At 35.4% G+C, this 21,801-nt stretch overlaps 1 protein-coding gene across 3 annotated transcripts in view; it reads right to left on the bottom strand.

Annotated features, from left to right (window-relative positions):
* ATF7IP (activating transcription factor 7 interacting protein) overlaps window positions 1-21,801 on the bottom strand; it is a 136,333-nt gene that overhangs the window by 70,874 nt on the left and 43,658 nt on the right. For all 3 annotated transcript variants that reach the window (XM_011954156.1, XM_011954166.1, XM_011954148.1), the window contains exon 2: window positions 6,316-7,877. In XM_011954156.1, coding sequence (XP_011809546.1) covers window positions 6,316-7,870 — 1,555 coding nt within the window. In that variant the 5' untranslated portion in view covers window positions 7,871-7,877. The remainder of the gene's footprint in view (window positions 1-6,315; window positions 7,878-21,801) is intronic.

Raw genomic sequence — 21,801 nt, 5'->3', positions numbered from 1 at the left:
ACCCTGTCTCTACTAAAAATATAAAAAATTAGCTGTGCGTAGTGGCACATGCCTGTAGTCCCAGCTACTCGGGAGGCAGAGATAGGAGAGTCGCTTGAACCTGGGAGGCAGAGCTTGCAGTGAGCCGATATCGTGCCACTGCACTCCAGCCTGGGCGACAGAGCAAGACTCCATCTCCAAAAAAATAAAAATAAAAATAACAATAATGTCTTTTTTAGAATCTGTCCTTACTTACAGGTAACTTTCTGTTGTAAGTCCTCTGATTTTCTTGAGTATAGCCTTATCACAATTTGGCAAGTTTTCATAGTTCCATGTGTGATATTCTTTCCTTTCAAGCAAAACCAGATCTCATAATTCTGGTAGTACCAAAACTTTGAGAAATCACTGAGACAAATTAGATGTTTAACATCTATCAGAAGACTACTATCTTCCATTAAGTAAAAGTAGAAAACTGTGTTTTTAAAGGATTACAAAATAGAATTTATATTGGGGACTTAGTTTCCCATTTCAGAATTATACTTTATAGAACTTTATTCTAAGGAAAAATGGAGGACCATTTTTCTAAAACCATTGCCTTAGATCAGAGATTGTCAAATCCTTTTTTGTAAGTGGCCAAAAAATAGGTATTTTCAATCTTGTGGGCCACAAGACCTCTGACATAACCACTTAATTCTGTCCTTGTTGCAGGAATCAGCAATAAGTGCTATGTGACATGTAAACAAATTACCATAGCTATGTTTCAATAATATTTTATTTATAAAAACAGGGCTCACAGGCCAGTCTACTCCATTCCTGATTTAGATGACTGGCTCCATGAAAATATTTATAACAAAACAAGAAATTCCTACAGACTAATTAAAGACAATATTCATCAGAAAAATGGGCAAAGGAGATGAACAGGCAATTCATAGATAAGGAACTACAAAAGGCCAATAAACATACAAAGATTCTTAACCTAACAAATCTATTAGAAAAATGAGGCATGACTGGTAATGTGACTTTTCCAGACATTTTGTATTAGTTTTATTTAACCAATATACAGTGGCAAATAATGCATCCTATGTGAATTTTTGTGCTCTCTTTAAAAGCAAAACCTAGGGGGGAAGTCACATTTTTTTTTTTTTTTTTGAGATGGGGTCTGGCTCTGTCGCCCAGGCTGGACTGCAGTGGTCGGATCTCAGCTCACTGTTCCGCCTCCCGGGTTTACGCCATTCTCCTGCCTCAGCCTCCTGAGTAGCTGGGACTACAGGCACCCGCCACCTCGCCCAGCTAATTTTTTGCATTTTTTAGTAAAGATGGGGTTTCACTGGGTTAGCCAGGGTGGTCTCGATCTCCTGACCTCGTGATCCACCCATCTTGGCCTCTGAAAGTCACATTTTATTATATCCAATTCTGCCCCTCCCATTCTCTCTGAAACCCAAATCAGGTTTTCCACTCCACCATTCACCAAAACTGCCCCTTAGTAAAAGTCACCAATGATCTCCAGATTGTTAAATACTTCTCTTCCATCTTATGAGCACACACAGCAGCATTTGATATAGTAAACGGTTACCTTATTTCCTCCTCAAAACAGTGTCTTTACTTGGCTTCTGAAACACCAAAATCTCTCCATTTTCTTTCTACCTCAGGGGCTGCTCTTTCTCAGCTCCTTTGTTGGTTCTTCCTTATCTCCCCAACCACTAAACACTGAAATGCCAAAAGCTCAGTTGTTGGATCTTTTCTCCATGTATACTCAATCTGAGGTGATTTCATCTTGTCATCTAATAGCTACATGCTATCTACTACATTTTTCTAATGCAAGTCAAGTCTTTGATCTGAAATCCAGACTTACACATCTAACTCGGACAACAGTACTCATTTGAAAATGATCTTCCTCCTATACACCTCCTTCCAAAATCTACTTCATCTTTGGTCTTCCTCAACTCTGAAAAGAAAAATCTGCAACTTGCACACTGGTGTATGGAACTAAGAAGCTCCACAAAGAGAAGCCAAGTACATAAGTAACAGCTAAATATAAATGGATTGAGATGATAAAGAATTTTAACTGAACACAATAAACAGTGACAACAAATTAACAGTAAATTGACTAAATCATGCCAATTCTATCAATACTAACTTACAGCAAAAATAGAAGTCTCAAATTCTAGTCTAATGTAATTATCCTCATTAGCATCAGTTTGTTTGTTTACCTTAAATATCCAATGAACAAGGGGAAAATTATCAACCACAGATTTTTATTTTAATCCGAAACAAAATCTGCAAGGAAACTATGTCAGTGTTTAATGTAAAAAAAATCTGGTTTACTACAAAACAGATTTTTCTCTTCAAAAATCTTATGTTTAAGAAAAAAAAAGCATGTGGAGGAGGCCTATCCCTATTTTTCCATGAGAAATAGAATGAGAAGGACCAAAACAGAAGGCAAGATAGAGAATGCAGTAACCCAAAAGCTAAGGAGAGCCTCAAGAGGGAAGGACTGTTATTAAGAGGTCATCCAAGTATGGAAGAATAGATAAGACAAAGAAAAGATATTCCTGGATTTAATAACATGATCATCAATGTCATTTCACTGAGAAAAATTAGGAGGGGGGCGGCTAACAAGGCAGAAATCAAAATCCAATTTAGTGGAAGGGCTAACAGAAGAAGAAATGGTACTAGCTTTGTTAATATAACTTGAAGAATGGCTCTAAAAGAAAGGAAAGAGATGAAATAGTAGCTAGATGAAAGTATATAGTATGGAGATGCAGCTCCTCTAGTGTTTGAACTTTCCCAGAGTGAGAAATCTTTATTTTGCTATCCTCTTTAAACAGATTATCACTTTAATAATTTAGTGAGTATGAGTTATAACATAGTACTATGCCACAATTCAATAGTGTCTCTAGACCTATTAAGGTGTGTGTGTATATATATATGTATATATATATATATATATGCGCAACACTTTTTTAGTTCTCTCTTCTACTTGTGTAAAATTAAAATGGCTTTTCTATTTGCTTCATCTTTCATTATTTCTTGTTGCTGCTAATACACATCACAATTACTATGTTTAAAACGTATTTGCTAAACAAGTGCCTGAAATGGCAGGTCATGCTATTTTCTGTTTACTACACTCATAGATGTTAGCAGCTAAAAGGAAGAGCCAGTACTGAAGCTGACTTTAGTACTTCAGCTACTAATTCTGTATTCTGAGTACATTAAAAATTAGTCAAGAATAAAGGCATTTATTTAAGTAACATTTCAGCAGGAGTACAGCAACATAAATGACATGCAACAGATTCTGCCACCATATAAAGAGAACAGAGTACAGTTTAAGAACAATTAAGAAACTATTCTTAAACTCAAAATACACAAAATTACCTTCAGAGGAAGGGGAAAAGATACAAAATAAAAGTTTAGTTATGAGCCAAGAAATTAAATCTATCACTAAATGTACCCTGCTAATAGCATATCAGATTAAAGGCAAGTAACCAAAAATATTGCCAACTTTGAATTTTCAAACTATGCAACACGGATGGCTTAATAGTCATCTCTCAGCACTTCACTGCCTTGTGTGGGATGCCCTCCAATATCAAGATTCTGACATAAAGGTAAGGTGTATAAACTCATTAAATCATAAGCTGCAATTTGCTTTTTTAACTTTCTTACACAGACTTTTTTTTTTAAAGGACTTATAAGGCTTTTTTAAGGACTTGCCCTAGTGCCTCACTCTGTATAAACACTTATAGAAAATGGATGAGTGAAATTCATTCTCAACACTGTCACCTATTATCTTTCCAAAATGTAAATTTCATTCTCCTCTGCTTGAAGTTCTTTATTGGCATTCCAGTGCCATCACAAATCTTTAGCATTATAACCAAGGTCCTCCATGATATGCTTCTCTTACATTACTGATTATTCATTCACTTTACAAATATTTACTGGGCACTTACTGTGTGCCAGGCACTGTTTTGGCCTGATGACGGTGACTCAGAGCAGGAGTAGTAACAGTTGTGAATTGGACTTTAGATCTATTATGGTAGTAGTACCAACAGAATTTCCTGATGGACTGATTATGGGATGTGAAAGAAAAAATAAAAATGGTTCCAAGGTTTCTGGCCTGAGCAAGTAGGATGGAGCTGCCATTAAAACGAATTAGATTCAGCCAGGTGGCTCACGCTTGTAATCCCTGCACTTTGGGAGGCCGAAGTGGGTGGATCACGAGGTCAGGAGTTCGAGACCAGCCTGACCAACATGGTGAAACCCCAACTGTACTAAAAAAACAAAAATTAGCCAGGTGTGGCGTCACGCACCTGTAATCCCAGCTACTCAGGAGGCAGAGGTGGGAGAAGAATCGCTTGAACCCAGGAGGCGGAGGTTGCTGTGAGCCAAGATTGTGCCACTGTACTCCAGCCAGGGCGAAAGCGAGACTTCATCTCAAAAAAAAAAAAAAAAAAAAAAAATTAGACTCGTTAAAACCCTATGTTACAGCAGAGCCAATATAGCAAGACCCTGTCTCTACAAAAAAATTAAAACTTTGCCAAGTGTGGTGGTACATGCCTGTATTCCCAGGTACTCAGGGGGCTTAGGCAGGACGATCACTTAAGCCAGTGAAGTGGAAGCTGCAGTGAGCTATGATTCTTCCACTGCACTCCAGCCTGGGCAACAGAGCAAGATTCTGTCTCACAAAACAAAAACAAACAAAAAAACCCTCTATGTTATACAGATATTAAAAGGGCCAAGACATCCCTGAATATATCTGGTGCTCTAATAAAGTTACCTTTCTCTGCACTCCCAGAATACCAATTTAACATTATCACTGTACTCACAGCCTTATATTTAATGGTCTGTGATTTAATTCTTGTGTGTATCCTGAGGGCTAATACTATCTTCAAATCTCTAGAACCAAGAAGGGCCTGGCCTCTTTATATAGGTTTAGTTGAATGCTCTTTGAAAATAAAAAGCCTCTTTTTTTTTGAGGCTGGGTCTCACTTTGTCACCCAGGCTGGAGTACAGTGGCACGATCTCGGCCCACTGCAGCCTTGACCTCCCAGGTTCAAGTGATCCCCCTACCTCAGCCCCTCAAGTAGCCTGGACTATAGACAAGCGCCGCCATGTCTGGCTAATTTTTGTATTTTTTGCAGTGACGGGGTCTCGCCATGTTGTCCAGGCTGGTCTCGAACTCCTGAGCTCAAGCAATCTGACCGCCTCAGCCTCCCAAAGTCCTAGGATTATAGGTGTGAGCCACCGTACCTGACCAAAAAAAAAAGCCATTTTTTAATAAGTAAAAAATCTCTACCTCCAAAAGCTAGTAGGATATATTGGGGGAGAACATGATCTGTTTCTCTTAGACTTGCCTCCATTTTTTTTCTTTGAACAAATTAGATGGTGTTTTATGCTAGCAAGGTCACTTCTCTCATAGATGTCTAAACCTAAAAGAATGTGATATAACGGGAACAAAAAGGTATTCATGCTTTTCTCAGTCTTCCTCAGGCTGAGAAAGTTTCATACAGGAATAATGTTTTTGAGTTTGACCATAAAAGAAGGCAGAATTTTTCTCATTCTCTTTTTCTCTAGGAATAATAAAAAAAAAAGAGATTGGCAGAGAGAGGTACTGAACAAATCATAAAGTTAATGTACCTTTTACATAAGGAGTTTGAAATCAACCTAAAAGTAACAGAGATCTAAGACATAGAGGGACAGTATCAAATAAGATAACTGGGTTATAGAGAGCTCATTCAGAAAATGAGGAAGAGAATAGGTTGGGTAGAATCAAAAGGGCTGGGGAAGCAAATGGGTAAAGTCTTTATCAAACGAATAATCAAGCTTTAAGGTTTCTGGCTTACAACGATGGTGCTGTCTGGACAAAGACAAAGAATATTAAAGACAAAGAATATTAAAGTACAGGATTTCACTGGGAATATTAATTGAAAATATAATTTGTTACACTTGAAGCTAACAGAATAAACTATTAGGCTTTTAGTTCTAAGTTATCTGTCTGCTAAGTGATAGCAAGAAAGCACTGCTACAACTCTAGTCAATTATGTACTAACTTAAACTGTTATCTCAGTGTTATGGTGCTCTGCTTCACCTCTATTTCCAGACCATAAGGGTATATTTTCTACTTATTTTATCTCCCTTCTTAGTACTTAGCACAATGCTACTCACAGAGTAGACATGCTGTAACTCTGAATTCTATGAACTTAAGACATCTTTCTATAGAGTCATCACTATTCTCAACTTTTTCTGCAGCAAAAATAAATTTAAGACATTATGATAATATTTTATTAAACAGTTCATCAAAGTCAATAAAAATCTTTAAAATTTAAGTTATATGCTAACCTGGAGAGCACGTTTCATTTTGCGATATAACTTCAGACTCATCTTTTTCACCTGAAATATCCTCTTCATCAGAGAGGACCAGAAATGCTTCTTTTGGCAAACTCTCACTACTTTCTTGTTTAGATGGTGAACCAAAAGAACTTTCCATTTTCTCTTCCAAATCTGGATTTGTCTCATCGATTGGAAGGAGAGATGTTTTAGAAAAGCAAGTAAGTTCATCCTCAGAAGGTGCAAGCTTTTCCAAAATAGGAATGATTTCATCTGTCTCCATAGAGTCTGTATTTTCTAAAATATTCTCACTTTTGTCATCTTCAGTAACATTTTCACTAATGGTTTCTACAAGATCTGCAGAAGTTTCATCTTCATTCTTTTCACCTTGGTCAATTTCTATACTGCTAGATATAGCATCTTCTCCAAGAGCAAGCTCTGTGATATCTTCCTCTACTTTCTTTTCATTTTCAGGAGGTCGATCTGAACAAATAGTTGTATCATCTGTTTCTAGAGTTTCTTCATTAGCATCAATATTATTATCAGCTTTATTTTTCTCATCCAATGAGTCTTTACTCTGAATTTGCTCTAATTTTTCATCAACCCCATTTTTTTCAAGAAAATCATCATCTTTATTGCTACTTGGTTCTATATTATCAATTTCAGGAACTGGTTCACAAACTGGTACAGAATTTGATTCAAAGGTACGATCAAAGGCTGATTCAGAAGTCAGCTCATCAGAGGCCAGTTCACCAGTGGCTAGATCATCAGAGGCCAGTTCACTAGAGGATAGATCACCAGAGGCCAGATCATCAGAGGCTGGATCAGTGGAAGCTGGTGCTCCAGAAGTCAGATCAACAGAAGTTATTTCATTAGAGGCTATATCATCAGCGGCACATTCACCAGAAATGGGTTCAACAGGGACAGGTTCACCTGGGATGGGATCACCAGAGGTGGGATTACCAGAGGAGAGATCATCAGCGGTGGCATCACCAGAGGTGGCATCACCAGAGGAGACATCACCAGAAGGGGCATCACCAGAGGTTGCATCACCAGAGGCAGCACCACCAGAGGAGGGCTCACTAGAGGTGGGATCACCAGAGGTGGAATCACCAGAGGCCAGTACTCCGGAGGTTGGATCTCCAGCATCTAGATCACCAGCGACTGGATCACCAGAAACTGGTTCAGCAGTCAGTTTAGAGTCTGGTTCTGGAGCTATGTTATGGGGAGACAAAGGTTCACAATTTAAATCATCATCTTGCTTGTTTTTTACATTAACACTTAGGATACAGGGTGTTTCTTTCCATTCTGTTTTACTTTCTTCAGGATCAAGACAAATCTCTTCAATGCCATTCACTTCTTCCTTGTCTTTAATGTAATCCATATTTTCCAAAGGTGAGGTTGGGTCCAAATCTCCATTTTCATGGTTGCCATTTAACAGCTTGACATCAGTTTTCAACAGTTCTTCTTTGACCTTGTACACTGCTTCAAGTTGCTGACGATCACTCACTCTCATCGTTTTTCGAGCCTTAAAGACTTTTTTCTGAGGTTCTTCTAAACTGTCCATTTTGAATCTTTAAGAAAAAAGAGAAAGAGCGTTTAATAACTGAAACAGAAGCCACCTAATTGTAGACAATACAAATTGATCTTAGAGGAGATGCAAGCAGCCCACTTCACGTAATGTTTAAATAAAGACATAGAAAACCTACTGCTTGTGTATACCGATTTTCATATTTACTGCATCTGTGTAATACAAAATCAAAAATGGCTAGAGTCTACTAGAAAATCAACTAGGAAGTATTGGGGGAAAAGGGACAAGTTTTCATTTTCAATATGGAATTCACAGAGTATGGAGATGTATAAGCAAAAAAAAGGTAGATAAAGTAAAAAAAAAAAAAAATTACCTAAAGAAAATGAGAAAGAAAAATAAAAGTGTAAGAACAAAAACAGTAGGGAAATAACAGGTATAGAGATAAAGGAAAAAGGAGGAAGAATTAAGAAACATGTAAGGAAAGATTACATTTGCAACCAAGCATACTTAGATTGGCAGAACTATAAGCATATTAACAAAAGATTACCATCAAGAAAGAGAATTCACAACAATGGGAGAAAACATTTGCAAATCATATGCCTGATAAGGGACTTTTATCTCGAATCTAGACTTTCATATCTAGAATACAGAACATATATTTATATAGAATAGACTTTTATATCTAGAATACATAAGAACTGCTATAATTCAATAAATCAAATAACCCAATTTAAAAATGGTCAAAGGACTTGAACAGACATTTCCAGAAAGAGACCCCTAAGCCAAAAGTCCGTAAGCAATAACATCATTAGCCATCAGTGAAACGCAAATCAAAACTACAATGAAATAACACTTCATACACACCAGGACAGAAACAATCAATGAGAATAATGAGTTGTTGGCAAGGATGTAAAAAAACTGGAACTTTCATACAATGACAGTGGGACTGCAAACACGTGCAGCTGCTTTGGAAAACACGCAGTTCCACAGTATGTGAAATACAGAGTTGTCATATGACCCAGAGATTCCATTCCTAGGTGTATACCCAAGAGAAATGAAAACATATGTCCACACAAAAACTTGTACACGAATGCTCTATAGAAGCACTACTTATAATGGCCCCAAACTGGAAACAACCTGAATGTTCCATGACTGATGAATGGGTAAATAAAATGTGGCATACCCATACGACAGAATATCATTCAACCACAAAGGAGAATGAAGTACTGAACATGCTACTACATGCATAAACCTTAAAAATATGCTGAGTGAGAGAAGCCAGTCACAAAAGGCCACACACTGAATGATTCAACTTATATGAAATGTCCAGAGTAGGCAAATCTAGAGACAGAAAGTAAATCAGTGACTACCTAGGGTTGGAAGGTTCTGGAGAAAATGAGGAGTTGCTGCTAAAGGGTACAGCATTTCTTTATGGGGTTATGAAAATGTTCTAACATTGATTATGGTGACAATTATACAGCTCTGAATATGCTAAAAATTACTGAATTGTACTTTAAATGGGTGAATAGTAGATATGTGGTTATATCTCAGTAATGCCACTACAAAAAAAATTTAAAAATAAATACAAAGGTTGTGTGTGTGTGTGTGTGTGTGTGTACTCTTCTCTTTTTTTGGTAAGTTGTGCTAGAGTTTTATCAATTCTATTCACTTATTAAAGTATGAACCTTTACTTGGCTGATATTTCTTAGTTTTACATCTGCTTTCTTATTTTAATTATTTACTCTAATATTTATTATTTCTTTTCTCTTACTTTTTCTTGGAAAGAGTTTAACATGCCATCCTTCTCCTTGAGATTCAAGCTTAAGTGTTATTTTCAATCCTTCTTCTTTTGCAATGTGTGCAAATAAAACTATAAATTTCCCTCTAAGAGCTACTTTGGTTGCATCTCACATTTTCATGTGTCATTTACATTATTCTGTTAAAATATTTTCTAATATCCATCATGATTCTTCTTTCATCTGAGTTATTTAGAAGTAGGTTTTATAAAAGGTAATGAATTCTGACCAAGTGAAGCTCACTTAGAAAAATACAAGGCCGATTTCACATTCAAAAATCAAGCGGTGTTGACCATGAACAAGCCATGATGCATTCCGACTTTATTTTATGCCCAGCAGAGTGTACAATTATGAGTTTTGCCTAAACTGAATGTCTGGTACCAGGTTGTTACTGACTGAATTGTGCAACATCCCACACCCCACATCCCCAGAAAGATATTAGTCTTAAGCCCCAGTACCTCAGTATGTGATCTTATTTAAACAGGGCCTTTACAGTGGTAATCAAGGTAATATAAGGATACTAAAGTGAGCCCTAATCCAATACAATTGGTGTCCTTATAAAAAGGGGAAAATCTGGACACAGACAGACATGCATACTGGGAGAATGCCACATGACGACTGAAATTATGGTACCACAAGCCAAGCAACTACCAGAAGCTAGGAGAGAGATCCTTCCTCAGCACCTTCAGAGGGAGAATGGCAGTGACAACACCGTGATTTCAAATGTGTTGCCTCCAGAGCTCTGAGACAATACTGTTAAGCATGAAAGAAAACCACAAAACAAATCAAGCTATTTAACTCACCACATAAACAGAACAGAGGAATAAAATGAACAAAGGATTACCTCAACAAATACAGAATATTCATTTGACAAAATTCAAGACTGATGCATAATTACAACTCTCCGGAAACTAAGAATACAAGGAAACTTACTCAAATCTGATAAAGGTTATCTACCAAGAAAACCAGAGGTATCATGTCTGATATTGAAATAGGATCAGAAAAAAACAAGGATGTTTCCTGTAACCGTTTCCATGTTAACATCTGGCCAGTGCAATAAAGGCAAACAAAAGAGCACAAGGATGTGGTTCTGAAGAAAACAATGCCATCAATCAGTAGTAGAATAAAACAAAATACCTTTAAGGACTAAGATGTATAGGAGGCAGGAATACTGTTTTAACATTGGATAGTCATTTACTATTACCATCACCAGTAGGAATGATATGGTAGAATACATTTGCTTTGGCCTGAGAAAGAAAGAAATGCAGCCCCTGATGTCTGAAAACTTAACTGACACTCACAGTTAGGGCTCAATGTTGTTAACGGATCTGATGCTTACAGTTAAGCCATGCTGTTCTCTGGTTGGACATAAAACCAATTCAGAGAACATTCAAGTCAGACAAGGTCACTGTGCAACCCACAAAATTCCAAACAGCCCCCCTCACTAAATGAGTGATGGCTACTTCTTTATCAATTACAGCTTCATCTTATAATAGTCTGTCCTCCCTATATAGATAAAATTCATTGAGATACCCAAGTACAGAAGTGCCCCAACTTTCTGATGCCACCCAATCCACGATAAGGATCTACTTCTTTAATCTCTCCCCAAAGTAACCTAAACCTATACTATACTATACTCAAATCCTGTACTAGGTTTTTTCTAACATCTTCCTACTGATTGATGTGCTACAGTTTCCCCATAGTGAACATTATTTCCTCCCTGCAACAAATAGTAAACCTAACTTGTTCAATTACAAATGTGTTCCTGCGGATCTTTGGCTGAAGGGCATAAAACAATAAGCCTAGCCTATTTGCTGGAGGCCAATTCAGCTTGAGATTCTACCACCTTGTCAGAGAATTTCTAGACTGTGATACATTCTGTATTCATTATCTCACTTTAAGCCAATTACTTAGAACATATGTCTTATTCTAGCCATTTTATTTAAATTATATAACTAAATATTTAGGAAAATTACTCTTCATTTAAACAGAAACCTTCATACAAAATTATAACAGACACTATGTTAAGGGTTTTTAATTACAGACTAAAATTTCACACCTTTAAGGTTTTTCCCTTCCCATCATTACAAAGTTATTCTAACTGCAAAATTTTCTGCAAAAAGATACATATACAATGCATTGTATTTTGCTGTCACTTTTCCTTACTAATTCCAAAACTTCAAAATAATTAAATTTATAATATAAGTAGCATAGTTACCCTGTAAGTATTTTGAAACACTGAAAGGCCATTCTTTTGAATTTAGCCTCATAATATCCACATTTCTCAGATATTATATGGATAGCTGGTAGTTATTACCAATTGCATTAAAAGTAAGTATTCCTTTCAAAAAATTCATAACTTTTAATAACCCAATTAAGAACATGAACTCTTACATTAAAAGTAAGCATTCCTTTAAAAAAAGTCATAACTTGTAATAACCCAATTAAGAACATGAACTCTGTAGACTGTAGACAAATTCACAGATGTGAATTCCAATTCTTCCAGGAAACCTACTGTGTGAGACTGGGCAAACTACCTCACATCAATTTCTTAGTTTCGGCTACCTTAAAAAGGGATGAATACCAACACCTGTCACAAAGGTTGCCATGAGAACTAAATGAGATTCTATACATTAAGCATTTGGAATGTAGTAAGAACTCAATAAATGTTATAACCATCACCATCTATATATTCAGGATAATGTTTTTAGGAATAAACTAAATATTCAGGATAACGTTTTTAGGAATAAACTAAAGAGTCTGAGACAAATTCCCCTTTGGTATTTTACATATAAATTAGAAAATCCAACATGTAAACCTCACATTTAATATTAAATTGCCACCACCAAATAATATTTAATAAAAATATATATAATTTAAGAAAAGTTGATTTTATCAATAAAATTGCCATTAACTTCAGTAATAATAAAGCACTCTAAAAAGAATTACAGAATAACTACCATCCATACCCACAAGGGAGCACACTACAGCCATTTACCAGATCTTATGGGTTCTAAACATAATAAAAAACAGACAAAGCAATAAGGAAGTAGCATGAACAATTAGTTCAAACTAGTTCAGCCATATCTGTACAAACCAATCAGCAGTCTGCTTTTAGAAATGTATTTTGCATTAGCAAAGCATATTTAAGAAAGATACACATTAAAGAAGGGTGTGTTACCTGCAAACAAGTTTCCATGGCTGTAATACCACAGCAAAACACTGCCAAGGATCATTTTAGTACTGTCACCTAGAACTAAGATGCCATTCATAAAACTATTCTATAAAATAAATGTTAGTATTTTAGGTGACAAATCAGAAAACTTTCACATGATATAATCCATTTTCACAGACAAAGCATTGGTATTTTACGGCAGAAGATGTCTGCCATGTCTAAAAGTAACTGCAAAACATGATGAACTAGTTTCTCCTGAAAGTATTTTTTTCACGAGGAAGAGAGTCAAAATAATGTTAAGTCTCTGTATATTCAAGAACTCTGGGAAAATACTATCACTAATAAAATCTTTTCCACAGGAATTTATATTTAAATAACCAGAGAAGGGTTAAGTCTCTCTGGCTTGGAAATTTTTTTTTTCAAATTTTTGGTAAATTATTTTAAAAATATTTTTAAGGAAAGCCCAACGAGCTTCTTCTTTAAATGAAAACATTACTCTCTTCTCTGCTTCATCCCCCTCCACCCACTTCTTTCTAGCAAGAGATCATAGCAATGAAACAACAAAGGGAAGCTGTTATGTCTTAGCCTACAATCTGCCTGCTCAAAAAGCTCAAGAATTTAAATGGCTGTTCAAGAGCCGTTCACAAACTCAGCCAATCAGCAGCCAGCATTCTGATTCCTGCCCAGCAACAGGAGACAGACAATAAGGTCAGAAAAACATAGTTAAACAAAAGCTGTATCTGCAATACTTAACTGTGGTTCTTTGTTTGAAATAAAGAATCTAGAACACAGTTTACATAAAACCCTAAATCCACGTAACATCCATTAAATATATACCACACTCATAAATGAATAAGATTTATATCTTTTATGCTATTTGCTTTAATAAATATCCATGAACATTTCCAGAAACATACATTAATATAAATTAATTTCCTACCTGAGGAATAAGTCAAACATGGACAATATACATAACAACATACTTTTCTATACAATGAAAAATTCAAATGTAAATTTCTTTTTAAAAATTCCATTGATCATATATATAATATATATAAATCTAGCAAAACCTTACATCCAGACAAGTAAAAAAAAAATTTTCATACCCATCTACCACTATTGTTGCAGATTTCCGATTCCGAAAATTAGTAGTATTCTGGACCCAAAGGATTACTAGGGATAGTATTATGAAGTGTTGTGCTGTCTACTGCACTGAACTGACTTAGTTTAATTCATCTAATGAAATCTAAATGTCTGATGCTAGACAACCTATATTAAGTGGTAAAAGTACAATTACTACATCCTTTTCTCCTTAACTGCCTTTCGCAGCAAGTTACAAAAGGTTATATGAGATGTCTTTTCAAAGCTTTATTATAAAACAAATGTGTGGATTACAAAGTAAATATTCATGAAAATAAGACATTTTTATTACATTACACCATTCTATAGTTCTTTAAATAAAGGATTCTAAAATAAAAATGGAAAATTTGTTATCAGAATTTTTTTTTTCAAATTCACTACTTACTAGGTGTTCCTAATAATCAAGTTTTAAAACTAAACCTCATCTCCCCCCTTCCTTACAGATGAAACTTGTAATTTTTCAAACATACCCAAGAGGGAGCTTGCTGCAGCCATACTCTTAGTTTATATAATCTCCCCACAGGAAAAATATATCAACAGCTGCTTCAATGTTTCAGTCCTGTGAGAGAACTGAAATTCACTGTCTGATTGGCTCAAAGCCGAAATAGTCTAAAACCAATCAGGTATCAGTGTCACAAACCTTGCCCAGCAACAAGGGAAGCAGATGAGGGCAAGTGCTCTATCAAAAATCCAAAGGATGTGAAAATAAAGGTGAACAATGAACTGGAAACATTAGGAATATAACTCCAGATGCCCTGTTTGAAAAACAGGTCTATGGTAGTGTTTCTCTGATTAAATAAACTAGGGCCTGTACTGCTTTCCAAGAACAGACTTAACTAAGTACCATGACTGTTGGGTCAAAAAGTATATACAACACATAAACAAAACAAATGCTATATTAATTCAAAGTAATGAATATCTGATGAAGTATACTTCAAAATAAAATTAAAGCAAAAGCTTAGAAAACATCAAGCAAAACCTTTTAAGTGGATATGGCATTTCTATCTTTGACAAAGGCATTTCAATTATATTCATGCTGTTGGCTGAGAGTATAACATTTTTCTGAATGAAAATTTCATTCATTTGTCTAGTGAAAATAATTTTAATTCAAGTTTACTTTCATTAAATGGCTGAATTAAATACTAAATAATCACTTTATGCTGATAATTTCTAATCTCATGCAACTCTGCTATTAGGTTCTTTAAGAATCCCAATCTCAAAAACTGTATGATTTTATTTTGCATTTCTAAATTTTGCTTGAGAATTTGCAATACTCTTAAAAATAAAATCATAAAGAATAATGGGTTGCACAATAAATGCTAATAATCTGCTTTGCTGCTTATTGTTCAATAAATAGACTAGTGAGTCTGTTCACTCACTTTGATACTTATCTGCTCAAATTTAGTATAAAGATTTTGAAATTTTTATTTTAAATATGACATCTATCAGTATTTGTGGAAGACTGGTCTCAGGACTCCACACAGATAACAAAATCTGACAATGTTCAAGTCCCTTATATAAAGTAGTGTAGCATTTGCATATAACCTATGCACATATTGCTGTATACTTTAAATAGTCTTTAAATTACTGATAATACCCAGTATAACATAAAGGCTATGTAAACAGATGTTATACTGTGCATTGTTAGCTACAGTTCTCTCAACTAGTACGAAATAACTGTCACTAGCTATCCTGCCATCTTAAAAAAAAAAAAAAAAAGTAAGTGGTGAAATCTGTTTATCAAACACTCATAAACTCAGTTGAGTAAGCTATCGAGTGATCATAATATTTGACACGTCCACAAATTAACCCCTCTGCCTGTCACCAGCCGAAACGTGGAATGCAATATTCCCAAACTACGTTGTAAAAAATAACCAACCACAAAGGAAATAGGGAGTTTGCTTTACCAACAGTTCCCTAGATTATGCAGGAGTAAATCATGTTCTTAAAATTTTGGTTACATCAAAGCCAGAATTGTCACTACAATCTAACTTCTTGCTGCATTCAGTGCTATGTTTTCAGAAATTTTGGAACGGTCCACATGATAAAAACATAAGATACCTTAAAATTACTTCTCCAAGTCAATTTTGGGGATCATTGTGTTACAAGAGCAAAATAAAATTAAATGACCTGATCCAACAAATGTCATTTTAGAACACATAGAGCAAATTACACCCCTTTAGAAAATTGGCCAATTTTCCATCAAGGCCCTACTCACTAGCTTGCCAAACTCTACTATCATTATGCAGATAAGGAGTGAAGTTATAGAAGGTCTTGTATTTATCTCCACAGGAATTTAAGAAATCATTTGTCCAGAGCTGGGAGCAGTGGCACATACCTGTAATCTCAGTTACTTCAGAGGCTGAGGCAGTGGACTGCTTGAGCCTGAAGGGTAGAGACCAACCTGGGCAACACAGCAAGACCAGGTCTCATTTAAAAAATAAATAAATAACCAGCAGTAGAAATCATTTGTCCAAACGTACTTTTCACATTTTGCTTGGATGAAGTAAAACACCCAGAATGAGGTATGAGGAGCTGAAAGATGTAAATCCTTCAAATGCCAGGAAATAGCTCTTACTTTTCTTATTAACCCAACCCAAAGAGAAAAGCTGGACAGCTAACTTTTACTAGATGATAATGCAGCAACAACAACAAAATTTCACTGGCCAATAACTGTATACTTTTTCATTCTAGGACACCAGGCTGAAGGAACAGCACCCCCTCACCCCATCTAGGCCTTGTGGCAGAGGGAAAAGACCAATATGACAGAGATACACAGTATACAACAGCTTTTAGCAGGGGTGTCCAATCTTTTGGTTTCCCTGGGCCACAATGAAAGAATTGTCTTGAGTCACACATAAAATACACTAACGATAGCAGATGAGCTGAAAAAAAAAATTTCATAATGTTTTAAGAAAGTTTACGAATTTGTGTTGGGCTACACTCAAAACAGCCCTGGGCTGTATGCAGCCTGTGGGCCATGGGCAGGACCAGCTTATTTTAAAGCTTTTGCTTAGACATTACTTTCATTCACATTCCTTTGGCTAAAACCAAATTAGTCATTAACAGCACGGGAAGTAAAAATCTCCCAAGGGGAAATACCTCACGTCACACGGCAAAAGGTAGGGACATAAAATCCTCTTGCTGTAAAAAGGTATAATTCTTGTGATAGCTTGCTAAGAATGATGGTTTCCAGCTGCATCCATGTCCCTACAAAGGACGCAAACTCATCCTTTTATATGGCTGCATAGTATTCCATGGTGTATATGTGCCACATTTTCTTAATCTAGTCTGTCACAGATGGACATTTGGGTTGCTTCCAAGTCTTTGCTATTGTGAATAGTGCCGCAATAAACATACGTGTGCATGTGTCTTTGTAGTAGAATAATTTATAATCCTTTGGGTATATACCCAGTAGTGGGATGGCTGGGTCATATGGTACATCTAGTTCTAGATCCATGTTCTCACTCATAGGTGGGAACTGAACAATGAGATCACTTGGACTCGGGAAGGGGAACATCACACACTGGGGCCTATCATGGGGAGGGGGGAGGGGGGAGGGATTGCACTGGGGAGTTATACCTGATATAAATGATGAATTGATGGGTCAGCACACCAACATGGCACAAGTATACATATGTAACAAACCTGCACGTTATGCACATGTACCCTAGAACTTAAAGTATAATAAAAAAAAAAGAAAAAAATATATAAAAACATATCATATATTAGATATGTATCCATGAGAATAAATAAATAAATAAAATTACCTATATGACTTGAAAAAAAAAGGTATAATTATAAAATACCATACAAACTATTACACTAATTTAAAATACACATATTCTAAAAAGCCTGGCATAACAAAAAGACTTCTGAACTAACAAAACTAGGTTCTATTTCATGTTCTAACATTAGTATACACCAGCATAGAATAAATCAATTTAACTCTTTAGAGTTCAGTTTCCTCAACCGTAGAACTGAAGAGGTTAGGCCAGATGCTTGCTAAGTTCCATTCTAGCTCAAGTTTTATGTTACTTTATTAATGTTTAGCTATACTAACACATAATTTTTCATTATGAAATAAAAATAAAGTGCCCTGTAAAACACAACAGCTTACTCCTCCTTCCTCATCCTTGACTCCTAAATGCCAAGATAAGCATAATCTTGAATTTGATGTTTATTATTCCCAACCATGCCTTATAAATTCTGCCTTTTATTAACACCTTGAAAAAAACCCATTTTATTTATTACACACTTTGAAAGGAGAAAAAGAAACTGATGCTTATCGAGGAATAATATATGTCAGACACTATAACAAAACATATCCTTTTCTCATTAGTTTATGTGATAATTTAGATAATTTCAACTTTACACATCATGTGAATTAATAAATCAATAACTATGCTACTATCAATAATTACACAGATAGTAATTTTAACTTGGTAAGGTAAAGCAGACACCCAATTCAGTACCAAGTTGTTTTCTTCAGCATAGGAACCCTTCTTATATGCATTTCATCATTTAAGTTTTGGTACCATTTTAATAGAATGTTGAGCAATCACCTACATGGTATCTTCCACAATTGTCTTCTTTATCTCTTTAAAAATGGAGATGTCATTTAAGATTACTGGTAAAATCTATCTACTCAGTAAATGAGACCTGAGAGTAGACTCCCTCCCCAGTTTCACCAGCCTGCTGACTACTTCATGTATTAGATACAAGAGTATTACCAGCAGCTTTCTAAGTATTAAATTATCTCATCCTTAATTTAACATAGCAATTAAGAGCAGAATTCACTCAATAAACTTAGAAGACGATTTCCTCAACCTGATAAAGGGAACCAAGGAAAAATCCACAGCTATCATACTTAATGGTCAAAGACTGAAATTTTTCACCCTAAAATCAGAACAAGAAAAGTTATCTGCCCTCACCATTTCTAGTCAGCACTGAACTAGAAGTTCTAGCCAGAAGAATTAGGTAAGAAAATGAAATAAAAGTCAAACAACTTTTTGTTTGTTTGTTTGTTTTTTGAGACATGGTCTCTCTCTGTCACCCAGGCTGGAGTGCACTGGCACGATCTCAGATCACTGTAGCTTCTGCCTCCCAGGTTCAAGTGATTCTCATGCCTCAGCCTCCTGAGTATCTGAAATTACAGGCGTGAACCACCAAGCCTGGCTAATTTTTGTATTTTTAGTAGAGATGGAGTTTCACCATGTTGGCCAGGCTGGTCTTAATCTGCCAAGCTCAGGTGATCCACCTGCCTTGGCCACCCAAAGTGTTGGGATTACAGGCATGAGCCACCATACCCAGCCAAAAGTCATACAACTTTAAAAAAAAGAAAGAACTATTTTTATTTACAGATAATAAAATCTTGTATATAGAAAATAGTAAGAAATCAACTAAAAATTTATTAGAACTAATAAGAGTTTAACAAAGTTGACTATAAGATTAATATATAAAAATCTATTGCATTTCATAAAACAATCCCATTTACAGTAATATCGAAAATTATTTTGCCAAAAGTACAAAACTTAACATTCTGAAAACTATAAAATACTGTTGAAGAAATTAAAGACATAAATAAATAAAAGACATTCCATACTCATGAATCAAAAGACTCATATCCTTAAGATGTCAACACTCTTCAAATTAAAGCTACAGGTTTAAGACAATCTCTATCAAAATCCTAGCTATTTTCTTTGCGGACACTGATAAGCTGATCCTAAATTTAATATGAAAATGCAAAGGTCCCAGAACAACCAAAACAATCCTGAAGAAGAAAAATAAACTTGGAGAACTCATACTTTGCATTTTCAAAAGTGATTACAAAGCTACAGTAACCTAGACAGTGTGGCACTACTAGTAAAATGACAGGTATATCCTTAGGATATATTTTGGAACAGAAATAAACCCTCACTTTTACAGTAAATTGTCTTAGACAAGGGTTACAAGACCATTCAATAGGGAAAGAATAGTTTCATAATGTTTTAAGAAAGTTTACGAAACTTATGAATTATTTATTTCTGAAATTTTCCACTTAATTTTAAACAAAGAGTGTTAGAAAAACTGGATAGCCACATGCAAAAGAATGAAGTTGGACTCCTATTTCTTGCCATAAACAAAAATTAATTCCTATAAATGAAAGACCTAAATTTAAGAGCTAAAACTAAAATCTTAGAAGGAAACACAGACATAAATCTTCATAAATTTGGAACAGGTAATGGTTTCTTAGATATGACCCAAAGAGAAGCAGCAACAAAAGAAGAAGGAAAAAAAAAACAGTGTAACTGAACTTCATCACAATTAAAACTGTTCATGCTGCAAAGGAAACCACTAAGAAAGTGAAAAGACAATTCACACAAAGGACAAAAATATTTGCAAACCATATACCCAATACAAGACTTGTGTCTTGAATATATAAAAACTGTTACAATTCAATAATAAAACACCAAATAACTCCATTTTAAAATGAGTAAAGGACGTAATAGGCATTTCCACAAAAAGGCTTTTTTTTTTCTTTTTCTGTTTTTTTAAAAAATTATTATTATACTTTAAGTTCTGGGGTACAAGTGCAGAATGTGTAGTTTTGTTACATAGGTATACAAGTGCCATGGTGGTTTGCTGCACCCATCAACCCGTCACTTACATTAGATTTTTCTCCTAAAGCTATGGTTTTTATAAGTCAATAATTCATAGGCAGCAAACGTCATTAGTCATCAGTGAAATGCAAGTAAAAACCACAATGAAATAACACCTCACACACACCAGGACAGCTATAATCAACAAGAATAATGAGTACTGGCAAGGATATGGATAAATTGAAGCCTTCATACAATGCTAGTGGGATTGTAAAAAGGTGCAGCTGCTTTGGAAAACAGGCAGTTCCACACTATGTGAAACAGAGTTGTCATACGACCCAGCAATTCCACTCCTAGGTAAATACCCAAGAGAAATGAAAACATATGTCCACACAAAAACTTGTACACGAATGCTCTATAGAAGCACTACACATAATGGCCCAAAACTGGAAACAACCTAAATGCCCTGTGACTAATGAATGGATAAATAAAATGTGGTATATCCATATGATGGAATATCATTCAGCCATAAAAGGAATGAAGTACTGAACATGCTACTACATGTGTAAACTTTGAAAACATGCTGAGTAAGAGAGGCCAGTCACAAAAGGCCACATACTGAATAATTCCATTTACGGTATTCCCCGCTTATCCACAGAAAATACATTCCCAAACACCCAGTGAATGCCTGAAACCGGATAGTACTGAAACTTATATATACTGTGTTTTTTCCTATACATATAAGACATGTAACTTATAAATTAGGCACAGTAAGAGACTGACAATAACTAACAATAAAGTAGAACAATTATAACAATATACTGTTCGTTTCACAAAAGTATAAGATAGTTCTTACTAAAGATCTTAGCAACCTCAGCATACAATTCTTTTTCTTTCCTTTATTAAGTCAAAAACTTTAACCTTTTCCCTTAAAGGAAGCACTTTACAGTTTCTCTTTGGCATATCCAAATTGCCAGCATCACTACTCTTGCACGTTGAGGCTGTTATTTAGTAAAATAAGGGTGACTTTATGACAAACATTGTGGTATCAGCACAAATCTAATAACCCAGACATCTCCTAAATGACTATTGGGTGGTAGTGTCTACAGTATGGACAGGCTGAACATACTGGACAAAGGGATGGTTCGTATCCTAGGTAGGACAGAGGAGAATGGCAATAGATTTCATCACACTACTTAGAACAGTGCCAAATTTAAAACTTACGAATTATTTATTTCTGAAATTTTCCACTTAATATTACCCACAGTTGACTAC

This window comes from Colobus angolensis, unplaced genomic scaffold, assembly GCF_000951035.1.
Source record: "Colobus angolensis palliatus isolate OR3802 unplaced genomic scaffold, Cang.pa_1.0 Scaffold11, whole genome shotgun sequence".
NCBI classification, from domain to species: Eukaryota; Metazoa; Chordata; class Mammalia; order Primates; family Cercopithecidae; genus Colobus; species Colobus angolensis.
This window is presented reverse-complemented; position numbering and strand designations above follow the sequence as displayed.